General features: G+C 42.6%; 1 protein-coding gene across 5 annotated transcripts in view; it reads right to left on the reverse strand.

The window, feature by feature from the left end:
- The window catches only part of PRDM15 (PR/SET domain 15), a 47,731-nt gene that overhangs the window by 11,725 nt on the left and 12,722 nt on the right, over positions 1–23,284 (reverse strand). For 4 of the 5 annotated variants that reach the window (XM_075912168.2, XM_006130526.5, XM_006130525.5 and 1 more), the window contains exons 3-13: positions 21,422–21,515; positions 18,187–18,340; positions 17,220–17,472; positions 12,078–12,167; positions 10,601–10,825; positions 8,583–8,718; positions 5,500–5,681; positions 4,829–4,923; positions 4,128–4,215; positions 2,789–2,956; positions 1,658–1,752 (exon numbers count right to left, since the gene is read on the reverse strand). In XM_075912168.2, coding sequence (XP_075768283.1) covers positions 1,658–1,752; positions 2,789–2,956; positions 4,128–4,215; positions 4,829–4,923; positions 5,500–5,681; positions 8,583–8,718; positions 10,601–10,825; positions 12,078–12,167; positions 17,220–17,472; positions 18,187–18,340; positions 21,422–21,515 — 1,580 coding nt within the window. The remainder of the gene's footprint in view (positions 1–1,657; positions 1,753–2,788; positions 2,957–4,127; positions 4,216–4,828; positions 4,924–5,499; positions 5,682–8,582; positions 8,719–10,600; positions 10,826–12,077; positions 12,168–17,219; positions 17,473–18,186; positions 18,341–21,421; positions 21,516–23,284) is intronic. The other variant, XM_075912181.2, reaches the window with a different exon arrangement.

The raw sequence follows: 23,284 nt of genomic DNA on the forward strand, positions 1-23,284 counted from the left end.
CCATTCCAGCAACAACAGCTGTTAATGAAGTGATGTATGCATCAGTAATCACTAGGGATATCAATGAGTAGTCAACTAGATGATCAACTAGTAAGCCTAGGCTTATCGGTCAATCTTGTTTACTACTTGCATTCCCCCCCCCACATGCTGCCTCTCTATCACAGGTGGGGTGTGTGTGTGTGGGCAGAGGCTGCTTCTTGGTAGCAGCCCCTGTCCACCGGAGGGGGGCACAGGGGGATGAGGGAGTGTTTGAGCTCCACATGGACGGAGGCTGCTCTTCGTCTCCTGGAGCTTGGACCCCCCATGGACAGGGGTTGCTGCCACCCCACGCTGCTACCTCTGTATCAGAAGCAGCAGCTTAGGGCAGCAGGTAGCCAGTCTGTGAGGGGAGATAGTTTTTAAACTGGATCCCCCTGCCACCTTGTGAGTGGGGCTGGGAGTGCATTGGCTGCTGGTCCCGCCTCCAGGAACTATCGAATAGTCATGTAACCTCAAAGATTTCATGCAGTTACACGACTACTCAATTACCCGATATCTGACACTTTGCTATACCCAAGTAAAATAAGGGATGTTAGATGGCAGGTAACAGAATAGGAGACTAATTGCATGAATTCTTAGTGGTTACTCGACTATTCTATAGTCCCCAGGGATGGAGCCAGCAGCCAGTGCACTCTGGCCTCACTCCCGGGAAGCCCCCTGCCACCACATGCTGCTGCCTCTGTGTTACAGACAGCAGGGCAGGGTGCCAGGCGGGAGTTGGTCTGCAAGGTGAGTCAGTTTAAAAGCCAGCTCCCCTCACAGACTGGCTGCCTGCCGCCTCGTGAAGGTCGGGGAGGCTACTGCGAAGCAGCCTCTGTCCACAGGCAGTTTCAGTCTCTGTCCACGTGGAGCTCAGACCTCTCCCTCCCCGAGCCCTGCATGGAGAGGGTCTACTGTCACAAAGCAGCCTCTGCCAGCAGCAAGCCAGGGCATGCCGTGGGCAGACGCTACTTCGCAGCAGCCTCTCCTGGCCCCCACCACTGCTGCCTCTGACAGAGGCAGCTGCACAGGGGGGCGAGGGGGGAGAGGGGCAAGCAGCACTGCGGAGCCAGTGCTGGGGAGCAGCACCTGCTCCTGCTTCCCCCACCCTCGCTGCCTCTGATACAGCATGCAACTAGGCGAGAAGATTAACCAAGAAGCCTAGGCTTATCGTTTACTTGACTACTCGCTCACATCCTACTGCCAATCACATCTTAGAAACAATAGCTAAGCCAACATTCACACTAATCTTGCAGTGCATATTTTACCACCCTAATATCACATTGCCCAGCTCTTGACCTCCATCACTACACCACACATTTTCAGTTCTAAAAACAATTGCTCACAAAAGTACACATCCAGCTTCTCTCACTCCAACAGAAACCCTTCACTACAACCTTAGCCAACTTAAGCGACTGTATTAACAGACAAATCTGGAGCGTAACAATGTCTAACTAGTCCTCAAAAAAATATGGACTAGGGTTTTGTTTAATGCTGCTTTCAGTTAATCCTTTCCTCGGAAGGTTGGCTAGAGAGCATTTCTTGGTGAGCCTGTAGTGAGCACTGGAGGATTGCTGGAGCTTGAATATAAAGATTGAATATAAAGCTCTACCAGACACAAACTGGCAAAAAAGCCTACCTTCCCACAGACAGGGCATCCTGAGGGTTCCTTCTTGTAGCGGACCATGTTCTCTGTGTTGTGCTCAAAGTCTTCTCTTTTCACACGTCTCACCCCTTAATGTCACAGTCCCCACCAAAAAAAATAAAATAAAATAAGCCATGTTTTACACTCCAACCCGCATGCCTTCATAGTTGAATACACACTGTTCCTGTAAAGCACGGTGATATAGGGGAGTGTGGCTCTAGGTGTAATGTTGTCTCTGAATGAATGTTTAGTTACAGCGGTGAAAGGGATCTTAGAAATACAAGAGAGGCCTTCTGAAGATATATTTTGTTTTCTTGTTACTGTACCAATATTACCATGCAAGAGACATGTAAGTAAGTCACTTTGATTATTTGTTTCAGCAAAGTCTACCAGGTGCTATTTGCTTTATCCATGATAATGACGGGTTAACCTAGAACTCTTTTAGCCAGTCAATCAGATGCACTAAAATGCATTGCCACTCCACCTTTGGCACTTAATGTTTTACAAAGACCACTATTGCTGCCCCTGCTGCTATCCCAGGAAGAGAAGCCCAGTCTCAATGACAGAATAGGGAAGACCCACTGTCCCACAGCCACTCAAAGTGGGGAATGGGGCTGTGACATGGTGGGCAGGGGTCTCTCTTGTTGCCTAGGGCTCAGAATGTTTAATTTTGCCCTGCTTCTAAATTACCTTGATCTTGTCCCCAAAAACTACTAGTGGCAGTTAAAAAATACCCAGATTTCATGGTATGTTCTCATTTTAAACCTCCTCTTTGGGGCTGTCATTTCCTTCAGAGGCGATGGTACAGTTATCAAAAGGTGCTGGGCACCTGGAACTCCCACCAACTTCAATGAGATTCATTAGTTCTCAGCTCTTCTGGTCTGGTTTCTTAAGTGCTCTAAAATGTTGTAAGGCAACCTCACTGTGCCACACTCACAACTGTTAAATTGATGGCCATAATCCCGTATTAATCTCTGGACTGGGTCAAGCTACACAAGATCAAACTATCTAGTTTTTAAATGATACCCAGCATCCTCCGAAAACCAATGCAAAATGATTTACTTAATTTCACCAGCCAGCTAACACTCCAAAAGTGACTATCAGGTTCATGCCAAGTGTACTTACCTTCCATGTGTCTCCTTTGATGATCCAACATGACGTCCTTCCGGTAGAACATCTTATTGCAGATTTCACATGCAAATTTCTTATCCCCATGCTTCTTCTTGTGTTTTGAGAGGTTACTGTTCGTGGAAAAGAATCTGAAACACATCTCACACTGGAATGTTTTGTCATCTGCAGGTAATGGAAAGCAAGCCATTATTTTAAAATGAAATGGATAAGAAATGCACTCTCTTGTTAGATCTAGCATTACAATGACTGGATTTATTGGGAGAAGGAATGAGAAAACAGGTGAAGATGATTGCAAGGTTGGGAAACACCAGGCTAGAAGTCCAGAGCTATCAATGGCAATGAAGAGGACAGGAAGCAGAGATAGACTGAGAGGAAAGATACAAAGATTAGTTTTAGAAAAAGCAAATTGGAGGATGGTGATGGGATTTCTGGGAGGAGATATCAGGGGCAAAACTGGGGATGTTAGATTCGAAAGAAATAAAATTCAGTACATTGGTGGAATTTTTTCTATGATGAAGTAAGTTTGTTTTTACAGTGCTGCTGGACCTTGAGGAAGGTGAAGCCTGACATGACTATTCTTCCCTCATAGTTGGTATAGCAATCAATTATCATATAGCAGACTTCACCTGGGGGACCCGTTGGCCATGGCTCAATAGTCCCCAAAATCCTAGGAAGGCCATGTCAGGCAATCTGAGGGCCTATGAGTTGAGTTACAGATGTCTTCCTCTGGTGTTTCTCAGTTTTTCCCAGCCCAACAAAGGGGAAAGGAAAGGGAGAGGTTCAGGGACCCAGTCCCTGGTCCCAGGAAAAGTGGGAGGAATTTCTCTGGCCCCTCTTACTCATACGCCAGACCAGCTACCCCTGGGCCATTTCCTACCTCCCCGTTTTTTCTCAGTTTGGGGCAGGACCACGTCACTCTGCTTCCCTCCCCAAGGAAGGCTGCCCAGATAGTCAATTGGTGCTTCCCAGCTCCCTTAGCAGCGTCCAGTGATTCCCCCTTGTCAGAAAGAAGAGGCGAGAAAAAGAGCTTGAACCCCTAGCTGTTAGGTCAGATCTCAGCCACAATCCAAGACTCTTCCCCTGGGGATTCCTCTGTCCCAGAAGCTACCAACCAATTGGTTTCATTCCTGTAGACAGTCTTTTCTTCACTCTCCCCCTTTTAAACAGGTGCTCCAAATGAAGGAAGTTCTACAAGTGCTGAGAGGCAGGACCCTCTTGGCTCAGTACTGCACCATTATTTTTAGTCTTAGTGAGGGGTCTGTACACCTCCATCACATTTGGGAAATTAACAAAGCTTGTTCAAGATCGGAGAACATTGGTAAGTAATGGTCACCTGTTCTGCAGTTGTGGAATTCCAATGCACTCTCTATCCGAAAGGCCTTTTCACATGTAGCGCATTTGTACCTGTAGTCGCTGTCGACCTGAGGATTGCAAACATTAAACAATTAAAAAAAACAGTACAAGAGGGAAAAGTATCACAAACCATACACAACAGAAAGAGAGCACTTGCACAATTCTAGGCTGCTTTTTTATTTTCTTACAGCCATTTCATTTTCTACAGATTTTTTGGTCAAAACATTTGAGTATATTTCAGTGCTGAATTCAGACATTTTAAATTTCAGACCTGTGATTCTGAACATGCTGCAAAAATTATGGTGTTGTACTTATGCATGTATGTACGTGTACACACACACACACACACACACACACACACACACGAGCTCTCTCTGCTCTAGAGAGCACATACAACAAAAGATAAGAGGTGCAAATAACTAGAGAGGACAAGCAAACAAGACAACAGTGAAACAATCCTACTTAGAACACAGAGCAGCAGTCAGAGCACACCTTTAAATCCTGCCCTGAGTGTCCACGTAAATCTGATTCAGTGACAAGGCCTTGGAGGTAACAAATGCCTGAGTGCATTTCCATAGGTAATTCATACCAGGAATCCATTCACATGCCCTAGTCATCAGCCTAGAACTCACAGCACCTTTTCATCTCCTCGTGAAGAACCATCTGGTTGTTTCTACTTACCTCATTTCTGCTGTGTTTATATGAAACATGTTGCTTCAAGCTCTCTTTCCGGCTGAACAGCTTTGCACATTCTTCACATTTAAACAGTTTGTCACCTGAGGAATCCATCCAGACAAAACAGAGTGAGTGACTGATGGAACCAACTGGGAACTCCACATGTAATAACTAAAAAATTGTTTAGCTTGTTCCAAATTTGGACTAGCGATCTGCTGAAACATGAGCAGCTTCAATAATTAAAAGCATTAATTCATTGATTTTTTAAATCAGAGGGGACCACTGTCATCTGATCTCCTGCATAAAACAGGACATAGAACTCACCCAATGTATTTCCTGGAATTAGTTCTACATACCCAATAGCCCCTAGCTGAACTAGAATATGTATTTTATAGAGACAATTAATCTTGATTTAAAGACTCAGAGTGACTGAGAACACACTGCATCATCTCACTGTTAAAAGTCTGCACTTTTATTTCCAGTCTCAATTTATCTAGCTTCAACTTCCAGCCACTGGATCTTACCATGCTTTTGCCTGTTTCATTAAGGAGCCGTCTAGTAATCAATAAAGGAAACAGTGAAAAACATCTGGTTCTAGAATCTCTCAGTTCCGCTATAGAACACCCAGATAGACTGGAGATAACTACATCATGGACGGGAGCTGAAAGCAAACCCACCATGAGACCGGATGTGCCTGCTGAGGTTGCTGCTGTTCTGGAAGATCTTACTGCAAATGTTGCACTGATAGACCCGTTTGTGTTCCCCAAGTTGCTTTATCAGCTTTCGGCGTATTCCGTGTCTACTGGAGAGAATTAAACTTCTTTTGAGGGACATGGTGTTTTGGTGATGAGAAAACCTACTGGATTAGAGAAAGGCAGTGAGCAAAATGACATTCCACAGTTGGTTTTCTTTTTCTTTAAGTTAACAGTCCCGTCTACTGGCAATAGCTAAGAGTGCTACCTCAGCCTTTGGAAAATCAACAATGTTCTGACAACAATGACTTCTCATGACCATACATGGAGAGTAGCTGAGCTATCAGAAGGGAATTTGCTCCAGCAACCCTCAGCCAGAAACACAAGTGGCCACCACAGTCAAAAATGTAGATGATGGCATGAACAGCACACTTATAAAGTCTGTGGATGATACCAAGCTGGGAGGAGTTGCAAGTGCTTTGGAGGACAAGATCAGAATTCAGAATGATCTGGACAAACTGGAAAAATAGTCTGAGGTAAATAGGATGAAATTGAATAAGAAAAAATGCAAAGTACTCCACTTAGAAAGAAACAATCAGTTTCACACATACAAAATGGGAAATGACTGCTTAGGAAGGAGTACTGCAGAAAAGGATCAAGGCTTTATAATGGACCTCAAATGAAATAAGTCAACAATGTGACATTGTTACAAAAAAGCAAATATTATTCTGGCATGTATTAACAGAAGTATTATAAGCAAGACATAAGTAGTAATTCTTCTGCTCTATGCTGCATTGATTAAACCTTAACTGGAGTATTGTGTCCAGTTCTGGATGCTACATTTCAGGAAAGATGTAGACAAACTAAGATGTAGACAAACTAGAGAAAGTCCAAAGAAGAGCAACAAAAATGATTAAAGGTCTAGAAAACATGACCTCTGAGGGAAGATTTTAAAAAATTAAGTTTGTTTAATTTGGAAAAAAGAAGACCGGTGAGACATAACAGCTTTCAAGCACTTAAAAGGTTGTTACAAGGAGGAAGGAGAAAAATTGTTCTCTTTAACCTCTGAGTATAGGACAAGCAGCAATCGGCTTAAATTGCAGTAAGGGATGTTTTGGTTGGACATTAGGAAAAACTTCCCGTCAGGGTGGTTAAGCACTGGAATAAATTGCATAGGGAAGTTGTGGAATCTCCGTCACTAAAGATTTTTAAGAGCATGTTAAGCACCTGTCAGGGATCGTGTAGATGGTGCTTTGTCCTGCCATAAGTGCAGGGGACTGGACTTGATGACCTCTCAAGGTTCCTTCTAGTTCTATTAGTCTATGAAATAAACTAATCACAGGAATCACTCTTCTAATCCTCCAAAGATATCTCACATTGCATTTACAAGCTTTATAGTCTTCATGCAAGAACCACACAAAATGATCACGTGTGGAACCATCAGGCAATGTCCCTTCGGGACATGTTCTTGAATGTGTACTTTCTAATTACTTGTGATGGACCTCAATTTATTCATAGCACCATGAACTTTATCAGGAGTAGCTGTGTTAATCTGTACCTGCAAACAAGACGAGGAGTCCTGTGGTGCCTCTTTGTAAATGCATCTGATGAAGCAGGCCTTTTCTCACAAAATAAATCTGTTAATCTTTAAGGTGCCACAGGACTCCACGTTGTTTTTACTATGAACTTTAGAATCTGAAAACATCAATGAATCGATCACCTCCATATGTCTCAAGAAGCTAGCTTCACTGGAACAAGTTTAAAATATGCAATTAAATGAACAAGGACCTCCCAGAGGTTTTATAAATGTCACAGACTTAAACTCTAAAATGTAATTCACAGTGATGCAAGAGACATGATTCACAAATTACATACATCAGTAAGAGACTACATTACATGCCTGGAAGACATTTTAATAACCTTATCTTTAGCCTTTTTTCAGCAACAGTGGAAATAACATTTAACCTTGCAGCCCCTTATGAGTTTAAAATATCCCATTGTACGACATTGTAACAAAACAGAGAAATAACCCTATCGCACTGCACTTTAATGGTGAAATTCACATCACCGGTCTTCAATACCCATGGCTACAACCCAGCATCAGCTTACAATACATTGGGCCTGCATGAATCCCTCTTTGTGGCATACAAAGGGGGAGAGACTCCTTGACCAGCAATTCTACCAGCAGCATGTGTGCATACGCGCATACAAGGAACAAGGCTTTGAATGGATGTGGCAATGCATCTTAGAGATATTAAAATGCAGTTAACTGACTAGTCGAGTCCAGCCCAGGGTCGGCGGGAAGTCCCACTTACTCCGTGCAGCTTCGAAATGTACAAGAGTCCCCAGCAGGGACTCTTGTGCACTTCAAAGCCATGGAGCCCAGGGTCAGTGTGGGACTCCCCAGCTGACCCCGGGCTCTGCTGAAGCCACAGGGAGCCTGGGATCAGCTGGGATGTCCCCACCTGACCCCAGGTTCTGCGGAAATGCCGCTCAGAACCTGGGGTTAGCTGGGAAGTCCCTAGCTGACCCCAGCCTCCACGTTTTGGTCCTTTAAAGGGGCCATGGATCAGCTGTTCAGTGGCTGCCCCTTTGAAACTCTGCCTTTCAAAGCAGCAGCGCTGCACAGCTAATCCCTGGCTCAGCTGCGTGGTGCTACCGCTTTGAAGTACCTCTTCCTCCCCTTTGCTGCCTCTAGCTGATAGAGGCAGCAAGGGGGAGGGGGAAATCGACTAGTCAACAAATGCTTATCAGATAGTCGACTAGTCCTTAACATCCTTAATGCATCTAAGTTCTGATCAGTCAATACATTCTGAAAAAGTCTAAGGCTATGTCTACACAGCGGCACTATTTCGGGATATGCTATTTAGAAACTGATTCAAAATAAACTACGCAATTTGCATAGCTCAACTTGCATAGCTTATTTCGAGCTACGGATGCAGTGCAGACGGCTTTCAGCACTTGAACCAAATGAGCCCTTTCTCCGTGCTAACAGGAGGAAACAACAATGGTGCTGGGGAGAGAAGGTTATACCCCATTATGAAGGCATGCATCCCATGGTGACTTACTTTGTTACCGTACTAATGTTGTTTGTGGTGCTTGGCAACTTTCCTAAAACCAGTTCCATAATCCTCTCTTCTGCAGCAGAGGGAAGGGCTGCCTCATCAGGTGGGATCTCTGTTATAATTTCAGCTACTCGATCCACTGTGAATACATTATTATATAAATACAGTACTTATATCGGGGTGGGCAAATTCCGGCCCACGGGCCAGATCTGGTCCACAGGGTTAGTCCCTCATGGGCCCCCCACTTCCCTGGTTACCTGCACCTCCGCAAGTATCAGAGGATCACAGCTCTCACTGGCAGCGAACCACCACTCACAGCCAATGCAAACAGCAGGCAGCAGTGTCTCAGTCCGCAATGTTTCCTGCCACTTGCATTGGCTACAAACAGCAATTCACAGCCAACCAGAGCTGCGTTCCGCCAATACCTGCGGAGGCGCAGGTAAACATGGAAGTGGAGGCCCACCAGGAATTAACCTTGTGGATTGCCTTTTTTTTTATTGCCCATCCTTGACTTACATGAATACACACACAGAACAATAAAACTCAGAATATTTCTGAGACAGATGCAAACCATTATATTTACTTTCAGAGGGGTAGCCATGTTAGCATGGATCTGCAAAAGTGACAAGGAGTCCTGTAGCACCATATAGACTTATAGGCAGCATCTGACAAAGTGGCTCTTTGCCCACGAAAGCTTATGCTCCAATACATCTGACAATACTCCTTGTCGCTTTTATATTTAATTTGACACTCTCCCGATCTAGCTATAAACTGAAATTGAGCTTTAACTCTTGGCATCTGATTGAGCTCCAGACAGGATAGTTAGGAAGATTCAAATTCAAATCCATAATGGGAACCCAACTCAGTAGCTACCTCCAAGACAAATGAAATCCTTCAATTATGGGGGAGGACTCTTCTGGAACAATTTATTCTCACAAGGAATAGAAAACATCCATCTATTTTCCACAGCACCCTTCTTTACATAAGATACAGATACAGGAGAATTGCCACAATCTCAAGTTAGCTCCAGCAGTGTCCAGTATTCAGCTATTTACCATGAAGTGGGAAATTACAGAAAAAAATCTGACCATCGGAAATGCTTCAGCCAATAAGCTCAAGTTAGAGGATAGTTTATAATCCCAGAAGCACGAGGGTGTCATCTCCTTTCTAAATTTTGTTTTCATCCTATTCAGCTACAGGTGTTCTTGTTAGCTACATAAATGTCCAATCTATTTCTTTCCTGCTAAGCTCCTGGCCTCAGACAAACTTTACACCCACAGAATAGTTGTACAGAAAAGGACAAGGAGCCAAGTTTATTTTGCAGACTTAGGTTCACAAACCACTACTCCAGAGCAGTGTTAAAGGTAAAGCTGTTCTGCCCTGTGTGGCACATTCAACAGCTTCACTGATAACACAGGAGTAGCATAAGATTTCCAGCCTGTAAGGCACAGCCAATATGTCTGTCACTGAAGTATACTCTTTTAAGAATAGTGGTTACTAGGAGTTGTAGCTTCTAGACAAGGCATGTGTCAGTGAAGGGTTGGCTGACCATGCACTATGTGACTATCTACTGAAAACGATATAAAGGAAAGCTCCTGACGAATGTGTCCTCGTCCTTCCCAACTACCCTGCCCTAAGTCTCACTGAAAATTAAAGCAACTAGGCCTCAGTTAGAAAGTCTTTGAGTCTTTCTGCATCTTCTGCTTTAATAAAAAAAACATCCCGTAAGAAAGGGACTTGGACCTGAACTTAAAAGTTTGAGTTTTCTTTCAGCTTCCCAGTGGTGAGAGCCTGCCCATCCGTTTACACACAGCTGCTGCAGTGGTTATTACAGAAGCACCTAGAAACAACTGATAATCATTTTCTGAAATCACATGGGGATTTTCTATGTAAACTAAAAAAACTTTTAGGTTTCCCATTTCCACTCTGAACTTGGGGCAGGGGGAGAAGCTTGTTGAGAATATATCATTAAGGTGGAAGCATATTTGGCAACTACTTTTTTAAAACCTCTGTCATCTCACCTGCTGGGTCTTTAGCTTCAGCAATTACAAGGGGTGTTTCTGCTTTTGTTGCTTTGGGCTTTCTTCCTCTTCGGGGAGTCCTCCTGGAGTCCACGTTGGCACTGGCACTTTCACCAGTTACAGGCTTATCGGCAGTGGGAGTCTCTGAAGATTTCTCTGGAGGTGCATCATTTTGGCCTGTCTGGGGGACTCCTTTGGCTTGTTCCAAGTGACTCAACAGATGTTCTGCAAGTAGGTGTGTGTGTGGGGGGGGGAAAAACAGTCATGAAACACGTGGATGGTTCCAGCACCAAAACTTCCTGTCTAGATCAAGTATTTCACTAGCAGTTAAAACACCTAACAAGTATGTTATTACAGTATAAACAAAACTGATCAATGAGATGGATTCAAATTGTAGAGGTTTTTATATTTGTTACTGTAACCTTCTGAGCCAATCTACAGAAGATATGAATTGCTACACATCCCAAGCTCAAGCTGTTGCACATCATACGTTATGCTCTGAAGGTCCCCAATGTGTCAGCCAAGATGACCACATTCAGTCCTGCCAATGGGGGGAGGGAGGGAGGGAAGGGCAGGGCAGGGCAGGGCAGGGCAGGGCAGGGCAGGGCAAAGGGGTCAACTGCCTCAAGGCCTTGATGATTCAAAGGGCCCAGGGCTCAGGCTGCTGCAGCAGTAGTGGCAGCTGAAGCCCTGGACCCCTTTGAATTGCTGCCTGAGCACCGCTCCTCACCCTCAGAGCTACGCAGAAGGAGGTGGGGAGGGAAACCATTGCCATCTAGGAGGCTCCTAGGGCTGTCTGCCCCAGCTCTGTCCCTTCTGCTCAAGGCCCTACCCCTTCCTGGGCAGGAACCCCACAGCTTGCCCTGAGGCCTGCAGTGGCTGTCAGCCCTGCTGAGTTCATCGTATTTTATTGAAAAGATCTGTGGCACATTGATGTGCCTCAATGATTTAAATGTGTCCCATATTCAAATATGACTTGGTGCTCTAAGTCTCACTGAAAGATAAAAGGCTTAGCAGCAGCAGTCCCGTTAGGTGCTCTAAAAAATTACACTCGATAGCTTTAAACACAAAGTACGAAAACGATAATTTCCAGTACCTTTTACTTATAGTGTCTTTCAGCTCTGATTGCTTGATGAAAACACTAAGCATAAGCTTGTCACTAATTTTGCACTTATCTGTCCTTTGATACAATTCCCTGTCCTTTGATAGTTTTAATATTCATCTACTGTATGTTATACAAGTGTTTCTTTTATTCTAGATCCAACAACACATTTTAATCAGATGGACTCCTACAATCAATATCAGTTGCTACTGTAGTTTTATTCTTTTTCCTTAGGACCTGGAAAAAAGATCTACAAATGTGTAATTTATGACATTATTAAGCCACCTTCCTGCCCATAATCTTTTGGCTTGGAAGGACAGAACTTCCAGAATACTTCTTGATATATTTTTCGTACAAATTCCATATTTCCCTTACCTGTCAGCAGCTGAGGTTCCGGGAAAACTACTGAGCACACTTTACACGTCCACTGGCTGGACTCTGCTTCACTACTTTCTGGAGCGCTCACTAGGAGATGTAAGAAGAGGCTGTTAAAAGTTTTTTAAAAAAAGGCAGCAAACCTTTCAGAAGCCTGCTGGGATTTACTATCCTGTTTCAAAGGAAGACCAAGGAGAAGAGATTACAATCAACCATTCATGAAAAACCCAAGGAAGTAGCTTCTGCCATCCGGCGCTGGTATGTTAGTGTTGTAAGGAACAGGTGGGATAAAAACTACACCTGCTCTGTTACTTTAATATGTACAAAATGCCAGAAATTACATACAAGGACTAATATTTAATTCCTGGGAAGGCTGCAGACAGGACTTTCCCATGCCAATGTTTTAGGAGCCAAAATCGTAAGTGGGGGGAAAAAAAGAAAAAAAGAAAAAGGAGAGATTTATGAGGTGGGAGCCCACCTATGCCTCATTTGAGTTGTAGATAGGATGTTCCTTTCCTTCTTCCTAAATTAAGTGGAGATGAAAGGAATAGCACAAAAGGCACACCTGGAGTGACAAAGCCGGGGTAACTTGAGAATGAGAGTTACCTGGATCTGGACTAATTGGGGATACAGACTGAACAAAAGCGACTAGGAGTCCTGTGGCACCTTATAGACTAACAGATGTATTGGAGCATAAGCTTTCGTGGGCAAAGACCTACTTCGTCAGATGCGCCTGACATGCATCTGACGAAGTGGGTCTTTGCCCATGAAAGCTTATGCTCCAATACATCTGTTAGTCTATAAGGTGCCACAGGACTCCTTGTCACTTTTGCAGATCCAGACTAACACGGCTACCCCTCTGAGACTGAACAAAGTACTCTCTGGAAAGCACCATGGAAATACTAACATTTGGGCTAACATAAATAAGGGTGGTGATAAGGAAATCACTTATTGAACAGGTTAGTAAGCTGGATATTTTGCCAGATGAGCACATTAGCGTTTTGCTTAAGTGATTTCCCAGCTCTTACATACAAAGAAAGGAAAGTAGGACATTATTTTAAGTAACCATGCAACACATAATGCTATTTGGGATTTCTAGAGGAAAAAGAAGGGAACAGATTCAGGAGAACTGTTTAATAAATAACAGTGGACTGTGAAAAGAGATTAAGTTCCAAACATGCCATCTAAGGATTCATCAGGCAAGACATCTATAACATTGTGCAGATTGTTGAAGATCCTTGAAGTTGAATATTTCATAATCCAATGAAATTCCTCAGCCTGCCACACAGGCAGCCAAGGATATCAAGGACCATATTTCATTTTGGAACCCGTTTCCAAACACAGAACATTTCAAAATCTCAATTCCATTAAAATTTCTTGAGTCTTAAGATTTTGTCCCAATTCTGGATGAAAATTTTTCTGCAAATTTGAAGTTTCTCACAGAGCTGAAATTCAGTTTCCCATCCAGCTTTCCCATTCCTCACAATAACTGTACTGAAGCTAGCCAAATAGAAGTGCAGAACACTCCACAGGAAAAGCCCCCAAGACCAAGAAAAATACATCTTTTATGTTAATAGGCAAAATTTAGCACATAGCCACTTTTCAAAGAACAGTGCCAGATTTATCTTCTTTTGATCTGGATTCCAAGCTCAGAGACCCTAATTTGGATTTGAAGTGTGGCAATTTTTTAAAAAATTAATATTTTTTAAAATTTCTTTCCCTCAGTTACAAAGATTAGATTTTTTTTCTGCTTCATACATGTGGGGAGTGGGATCCAGTCTCTAGAACAAATTCAGGGGTTCCAATAGGGATGTAAGAGTATAACATTTAAATGGTTAACCGATAAGCATCAGCTTATTGGTTTCCACTATGGCTACACTCTGGCTCCCGGGTTCTGCTCCTGAGGAGCCAGCTACCGCTCTGCGCTGCAAGCTCTGCAGTATAAGGCTTATACTGTACAGCCTGCAGCACAGCTGCCTCCCTGGGAGTGGGACCAGCAGCTAGTGAGTACAGGAGCTGGCTGATATAAGAGCTTGGAACATGTGTAACTGCTAGGATTTTTAATGCTTACATAGTTACTTTAACCGCTTTTGTACATCCCTGGGTTCCAAACAATCTGTTCTTCATCAGTATTATCCTCCTTGCTTACAAGTTTAAGATTTTTAATGATATCCTTCTACTTTAGAATAAAATACACATCTGCCTGAAAAAGTTTCCATGTCCCTTCACTTATTCCATGTCCCTATATAGAAGCCATGAAGGTAATAAAATTAAAATAAAAAAACTTAAATTTTCTCCCCATTAAAAATTAGATGCACTGCACCGATACATAATATTTACTGCATGTCATGTAAACATGATGTTTCTATCACTGCAAAAGACTGCACTGAGCAGCTTTTTCGCTCTACCAGATCTGCCCTTAAACTGTCACTAATGGCTCCATGCAGCATAGATAGGGACACAGGATGAAATATTTTATTTACCTGAGAAGTCAGCACCAGGCACACTGGACTTCCTTATTTATTTATTTTTAAGAGAGAAGACAGCACTGGGAGGCTTTGAAGAGATTTTATTCCCTTCCTTGTCACATTTCATCACTACTAAGCATACATCTGTGGTGGGAGGAAAACACAGGTCCTTTTTGTTACTTTCCCAATAAATGATGGTTTGGTATCCTGGGTACCAATGTGACAGCTGCTCTGGTGGCATAGCCTGCAGCACCCACAGGTCTTCAACAATTATCTTCGTGAGTTTATGTCTAGACTGCAAGCTTCTTTCAGAAGAGAGCATCCACACCTCAAAACTAGATCAAAAAGCGATCTGCTTTTTCGAAAGAGAGCGTCCAGACTGCATGGACGCTCTCTCGAAAGAAAGCCCTAATTGCTATTCACAGAATGGCCACCAGGGCACCTGTGCTTTTTTTGATTGCCTCTTCTTTGGAAAAATGTCCCTGTTCTGCATCCACACATGCCTTTTTTCGAAAGAGCTATTTCGAAAAAGGCATTCTTTCTCGTAATTTAAGGTTTACCAATGTCTAAAAAAACCCTGCCTTCCTTTGATTTAATTTTGAAAGAATGTGATTGCAATGTGGATGCAGGTGAAGTTTTTTCAAAAAAAGGGCAGTTTTTTCCAAAAAACCAATGTAGTCTAGACATACTCAGAAAACTAATCAAGGCAAAACAATATGCATGCCTGACTTCTGCAGAATAACTTACAGTTTAGAATCCAGTATACAGCAGCATCACATAGCACAAATGAACACTTGGTACGCACTAGGGATGTAAAAACTGGTTAAACCTTCACATCCCTAATATGCATATGTATGGATTTCACTGTGTATGGATATACTATCTTGCACAGGAATGTAAGTCTCCATATTTTCATTAGACAACAAAAATCAATGATTAAAGAAGGGGCAAGTGGTGGTGGTGGTGGTGGGGGGGGGAGAGAGGTCTGGAGTGCCCCACTCCCTGCAACAGGCCAGGGCTGCTTCAGTGTCCTGGTCAGAGCAACCCCGTACCTGCAGGGTATTTGGGCCCACCAGAGCAGTCCCTATCCACAGTGGGCCCCCACAGGGCTAGCACAGCCTCCTTCCCACAGCAGGTGGGGAGCTGCTCCAGCCCCCCAGTTAACCTTTACTGGTAGTAAACATGTGTAGTAAGAACATAAGAACAGCCATAATGGATCAAATCAAAAGTCCATCTAGCTCAGTTTCTTTTCTTTTCTTCTGACAGCGGTCAATGCCAGGTGCCCCAGAGGGCATGAACAGAATAGGGAATCATCAAGCAATCCTTCTCCCGTCATCCATTCCTAGCCTCTGACAGAGGCAAGGGACATCATTCCTACCCATCCTGGCTAACAGCCATTGATGGACCTAACCTCCATGAATGTATCTAGTTCTTTTTTGAACCCTGTCGAAGTCCTGGTTTTCACATCTTCTGGAAACAAACCTTCACATCTCAAGTATGCACACATATGGAGTTCACTGTGTATGAATATACTACTACCTTACATAGGAATGTAATCTCCATATTTTCATTAGACAACAAGATCACTAAGCCACTTACGCTTTGAGGCAATTTTGAAGAGACCAACCTACAAACGTACATATCCATTCTAATATTTAGCACAGACTTGGAGCTTGATCCAAACGAAACAGAAAACCTTGACAGAGGATATTTGATTGCATCTTGCAATACATTTGCAGGATTAACTAACTCTGATTTTTTTTTTTAAATAAAAATCCAGAGAAAAGGAAGGTTTTCAGTTTATACCACTCGAACATGAAAACTACTTTGCCAGAATGATCTAAATACAAACCAGATTTACAGCACTTCATATTGCCCGTTGCGCCATCAAAAAGACAAAGTTACCAACCACAGTGACAGCACTGGTACATCACAAAGCCATCTGCACTACAGTCATCATCCTAGAATGACACTGTACAGTAAAGTGTTCTCAACTAAACAGCATCACCACCACTCTGGCAATGCTAATGGGTTGTTGTTGTTTTGGCTACAGAAATGTAAAGGTAGAAGAGAACTGAAAGGGAAACTATTATCTGTATTCCTGTAGCACAAAGAATAGAAGCTTTAATGTCAGAGTAAAGCACTCTGCTTTCCTTTGCAGAAGCTCTAGTAAACATTAAAAACAAAAGCTCAGTTTGCACTCATCTCGTTTCACAGGGCTCTACATAAGACTGCTGACAGCACATGTAATTGCTCCCAAATGTACAACACACTATGGTAAATACAGACAGCTTCATTGCAATTAAAAGAAAAGACGGCTGCTTCTCAGGTGATCTGTTTATGTGTTTGGACTATACTAACATTTGAATTGCTTTAGGAAGAAATATGAAAGCTCTTCCATAAAGAAAAAAGTGTTGAAGAAATGAGTGATTCTGCAACTAATGACTACTTCCCCAATCCTGGATCTCAAGCTACAGAAAAACCAATTAGGACATGTATCTCTTTTAAAAGATGTAGTTAACACTTGGTGCAAAACCTTGGCTTCTTTCCTCTAAGATAGAAATGCATCTGAGAGTTCAATTTTTTTTAAAACAGCTGCTGAACTCAGGAGGATGATGAGCACCTAGTTGGATTGTGGGCCCTTAGGGAAGAAGAAAAAGGCTCCCAAACGTACCATTGGCAATACTAGTGACCTGCTTCAGCACTGGCTTTTCCATTTTTTTGGCGTAAAAAGCTGCATACCACACTCGCAGCTCAGTTCCAGGGGGGATGTCCCGAGAAGTGGTGAAGTAAATATCATTGTCATGCTGGAAGGCAGTCAGGTTCTGGTGTTCATATTCAGTGGCTGCTCTCACCATCATCATCCAATTGCAGTCATCTTCGTTAGAGGTATCAAAATAAACCAGGGGCCCATCCTTCTGGAAAACCTGTGAGCCACCCATGCAAACAAAATGAATTATGTAATTCAAACACGAGGAATAATACATTATTGTTCTGAATAATAAATAAGACTATTTATTTTGTATCTGGATGGTGTCTTTCACCCATGGGTCTCAAAATGCTTTAGAAACAAAGAAAGCCTGAACATTCCTGTGAGCTAGGTATCACATGCTTTCAGATGTGCAAATTGAGGCACAAACACTAGCAAAATCACACAAAGTTAGTGGAAAAGTAGGAGGAGATCTCAGGAATTCGGACTCAAAGTATGCTGCTTTCGTCTCTAGATCACAGTTCCTCCCTCAAAATTTAACTTATTTACCTATAATGGGTAAGGAAAAAAATCCTCAACTCTTCTTAGCCTTGATTTTGGTTTCTAGATCTTTATTTCCGATATTGCAAGAGAAGTAAATGAAACAAAAATGAGAAGAAAAAACCCTACAAACCATCTTTTCTTCTGGATGTTGGTTAAAAAGCACCATGACATCTTACGTACCTGTCAAGGCAAAAGTAAGCTAACATTTGACACTCCCTATAAGAGAAATGGGATCAAAGCAAAACCCTTCATTAAATACCTGGAGCACTCACCTTTCATGACCTGAATCTAAGTTTTGTGGCCTTAACCCATCTCTATTGATCAGTTTCTATATATCATATTTAAAACTAATCTTATGTCAGTAACATCTTGTGACGCCATACTGTACCTTCAGTGGAAATGCTGACTCCTTTTCCAGTTTGGCAACTCTTTTGCATTCAAAGGGGCCAAACTGGGTACGTTTGACCAGCTGAGTCACTGCAAATACTCCTTCAGTCCCATCTTCCAGTTGTCTGATCTCCAAATTGGAAGGAAGGGATGACCTGTTGTAAACAAAAATGAGAGAATCTAAGTACCATGTGAAGTAGCTTTGCAGAACAATTCTCACAAAGTCCAAAAGACAAAGTTCAAAGTCTAAAATCCTGCTTCTCAAACTAGCAGGTACCAGCAGTCTAGCCAGGAGTCAGGACAGGACACAGCACAAATTATTCACCGCTCCTCCACCTCACCACTGGACACAGCACAAAAACTGCCCTCTGCCTCCACCTCACTCCAATGCCAGCATCCAACCACACCTTTCCCCCACCTTCCCAATGCAGTCAGACCCTTATCTCCCCTTGAGGCTTGAGGAGAGTGCCGGGTTTCTGTCTCTCTCCTCTCCTACAGATGGGACTCTTGACTTCCTTCCCCTCTGACTCGCTCTCAGCTAATTATTCACTCCTTCCCTCCCTCCTCCTCGCAGCCACTTATTCTGTCCGTATCTTCCTTTTTAGCTGCTCTAGGAACTCTTCAGTTCAAGCACACAGCTTGCTCCGTTTAGTTGCTGCTTAAGAGATGTCCCCTCCCCCTACCAGTCAGCTGTGCTGGAGCTTTGAACCTCTGAGTGGAGCTCAAAAAACAGCTGCGTGCCTATACAGCTTTGTCTATGTTATCCCCTCTTCCAGCCATGATGGAAGCTCTCAGTGGGAACTGTGCTGACAGGGCTTTGTAGAAGGGTAAGGAAAAGAGAGCAGTCAGGGGCTGCTCTCCATAACACCATCCCTTCTTCTGGGTCTAGATTTCCTTGTGAAAATCTGGGCAGCGGATAATACAGAGTGTGCTGTCATTACCTCCCATTGAGTGGCCCTTCTCAGCTGCAAGGAGACCTAGTCAATGGCAACTAAGCTCCAGCAACAGGAGAGAAAAGAGAAAAGCTGGCCAGTTCCTTTCTCTTCATGCACCAAAGTTCTCTAGATGTGTGGGATTGGCAGGGGGATGCCAAAATCCACAGCTCCATATCCCCCTCAATAACTCACTTCAGAGGCCAAAATCTCCCGCCCCACACACACCATATATTTCTCCATCTGTTTTCCCACTAAAGGATCAATTTGACCAACCCTGAGCATTTACAGAACGTTAACATTCAAAAAGTTATGATAGCTGGTCAAATTTTGCTCAAATATAAGTTTTATAAAAGCAAGTTATTACAAAGCCTATACTCAACAGAAACGATTCCAAACATTTTTAAAATTCCAATGAAGTAAAGTTTATAAACAGACAAAACATTCCCCCAGCAGTGTTACATATCTCAGCTTTTCACCACTGTCCCGATGAACAAGAACCTAAATGGCTAGAAACCAACTATAAACAAAAGGCAAAACTGACCATGAAAGTTGAGAGAAATATAAAAAGAAAACCAACTGAACCTTTATTGAAAAGCATAGGCAAATTTTAAAGTATTAATAACCTAAGAGATCATGTTATAACAACACAGGGAAGGGCATACTTATTTCTAATCTTAAGAAACAACCAACAGGCAGCATCCACTTAACCCCTTCAATAGGACAGAAAAAAGGTCATCTTGTGGTTAAGTCATTAGATTGGGCCACAAAAGATCTGTGTTCCAGTCCCAGCTCTGCTGCAGACTTTCCATTAGAACTTAAGGTAGTCAGTCTATCTCTGTCTCAGCCTCAGCTCCCAGGGATGGCAATATTTGTCCCACCCTCTATTTTCCACTTTCATTTAGACTATGGGTTTTCAAACTCAATGGTTTCACAACGGCCAGGAACAGCGAGCCACAGCCAATGGGAGCTCTGATCACCTGTACCTGTAGAGGTGCAGGTAAACAAAGCATCTTACAGCCAGCTAGCAGCTTGCCCTTACAAGCCATGACCCAGAGTTTAAAAACCCTGATTTAGAATGCAAGCTCTTCAGCAAATGGACCATCTCATCTTAGAATACATTTGTACAGTGACATCTGTTGGCGTATCTAAGCATTTCTGTAATTCCTGGTGGTATGGGGGAGAGGTGCTCGTCCACCAAAGGTGCCATGTTGAAGAGAAAGTTGATATGGACAATTTAGCTCTCAATTAGTCCATTTGGCACCGATTTAACATTCACTGAATTGCCCCCATGCCTTCCATTAGACATTCTTCACTGACATTCTGTGTTCCTACAGTGGTCAAAATCCCATTATAAGTGAATTATTTCTCAAAGAAAAAAAAAATCCAAACGTTCGACAATATAAAGGTTACTACTCAATTTTGTTTGATCCTATTTCTAACTCTGTATTTAATTTGCTAATTTCTTTAGGCAAGCATAAAAATTTCTGTCATCTTATTACAAACCTAGATTTACAGGCAAAACTGGTATTCATCATCACGCTTTATAAGACTTACAAAAATGGAAATGTAAGTCCATTTTCCCCAGTTTTGCCTCTCAGAGCAGAGAATTACAAAGGCAATGCAAAGCAATGCAACTCCTATTAATGTGAGTAGGAAATTCCCATGAACCATTCTGAAAATGTACACAGCATGTGTAAGGAGGATTGGGATAAATATCAAAGATGCTCAACCAATACAGGAAACGAGTTTCTATCTCAGGCTACGTCTATACTACAAGCCTCTTGCGGAAGAGTAAATACAAGCCTCTTGCGGAAGCACTCATTTGCATAGGTTGCGCTCTCATTTGCATTTCCTCTTCCTTTCCCTTTGGCGCAAGAGGTTTTTGTGCAAAAAAACGCTTTATAGATATGTCACCTTTTTGCGCAAAACCCTCCCTTTTGGGCAAGAGCCGTTTTTCCTCAAAAAAGGGGAAAGGAAGAGGAAATGCAAATGAGAATGCAACCTATGCAAATGTGCACTCCATTTGCATTTGCTCTTCTACAAGAGGCTTGTAGTATAGACGTAGCCTCAGAGTTGCCAAGGAATGCATAAACAGAGATTCTCTTAGGTCTTGATTCAGGAAGCCATTATTTAAGTATGTACTTCAATTCTTTGTTTAATTGTGGCTGTATCCATTTAGTTGACAGAGGACTTCATTTTTCAACTGTCAGTATGGTGCCTTCCACAAAGACTGGAACTTTAAATTTAAAAGACAAAATTATTTAAAAAACCAAACCTCACTGTCCCACTAACATTATTTACCTTGCTCTGCTCAAAACAAAGGAATCTTTGACTGTCACCACTGGGCCAAGCTCAGGACACTCCGAATCGTGGTACTGACCGCAATCCTCACACCCTGTAAGTAAACAGCAGATGGAGCTTCAAGGAAAAATGCTGTCTTTAGGCTGCTCTTGCTCAGTCAGCAGCCAGACAGAAAATTCAAACATCAAACTACGTACAATAAATAAGAAATCTGTACTGCCCCAAAGCATATACAAAATTGAATCAAATGCATCATTCAACACATATCTAGGATTACCAGGAGGCATTTTAAAAATTTTAATATTTTCCTAAAGAAAATATTTGCCAAAATCTTCAGTAAATATTTTATTTAAAGGCAGCAGAAGCTTTTAAAAAAAACACAACAAACACTGCACTAGCCTCTCTTAGTTAATAAAATCACTATTTTGTTCAATGAAGCTGTGTGTTAAAATGCATAGTCAAAATCTGATGGGTTCTCAGAGAAGTGAAATCTTGGCCCTACTGAAATCCATGGCAAAATTACTATTGGATTTCACCCTGGATACCATGCTCTTCTCACAGCTGTAACCTGTGCAACTCTTCTTTGCATATATATGGCTGGGGTAGACGGGGAGGGGGGAATTTGGCACCACAGCAACAGCTCCTCTGGACCTCTGCTTCCTTTCTAGTGAAATTTGACAATTCTTTATTATGGGGTAAAATAATACAAGCTTTCAGTTCCCCTAAATTGACTTTTATTTTAAAATACTATAATTATCGTTAGCTAAAGGGAACCCATGAAGCAACCTTTAGCCCCTGGGTAAGTATAAAATAAAACTCAATAAGAGTTGAAACATATTTCCATGTCACAAAGAGCTGTCAAAATATTGTGATGCCAACTGACTAGATAGGGACAAGAAGTCACAACATAGGGATTATTCCTTAGCTGTCAAATTCTGCTCCAAATCAAAAGTGTGGAGTCTTGAGGATTTCAGTCAAGTGGCACAAGCATACATTTTTGAAAGTTAACAAGATACAGAATTTCATTCCAGACTGCAGCTAGTGAGAAAGAATACCTTGTTTTTACAACAGGAAACTAAACTCTCACCAGCAGTGTTCATGTCTCCCAAACTTACATCCTGAAATTAGTGCAAAGATAGTCAGCAGACAGTGTACAGCCTGTGGCTCTCCGTGTTTCTAACTGTCTACCACTATTTAGGAGCACAAAGCAATATATATAATTTTCTTTAATCCTCCAGTGGATGAATAATGATCAAAATGGGGAGCACTAATGTTTTTTGGCCTATGTCTCTGAAGGCTACAGAATATGTATAAGATGTCTTCTAGCAGACCCTCCCCTAAGTTAAGAGTGCTCATCATATGTGGTATGCGGAAAAGCATCTGTGCCAATCTAGACGCTCTTTTCCACAAATGCTTTTAACGAAAAACTTTTCCGTTAAAAGCATTTGCGAAAAATCATGCCAGTCTAGACGTAGCCAAGATGTCCCAGTCCCCTGTCACATTGAAGTGCAACCACAGGGACTGCAAGGGGAAGGACTATGACACATACCATCAAGGCAGCACTCTCCACACTTTATCTGCCCAGATCAGATCGGCTAGATCTGGGTCCTGTCCACTTCTGGAAGCGTAGCTCACTGGCAATGTGTGTTTCAGTTTCACCTCTGAGCCAAATGTGGCTGCACAGCCCCAGTTACAAAGCCTTGATGCTCTAGAATGATCCTTGATAAATAAGTTGAATAGGATTGGTCCCAGGACAGACCCTTGGAGGACCCCACTAGTTACCTCTCCCCGCTCTGAAAACTTAATTTATTCCTACCCTTTGTTTCCTGCCTTTTAACCAGTTATCAGTTCATTAATGGACCT

The sequence above is a fragment of the Pelodiscus sinensis genome, chromosome 1, assembly GCF_052426305.1.
Source record: "Pelodiscus sinensis isolate ZL-2025 chromosome 1, ASM5242630v1, whole genome shotgun sequence".
Lineage (NCBI taxonomy): Eukaryota > Metazoa > Chordata > Testudines > Trionychidae > Pelodiscus > Pelodiscus sinensis.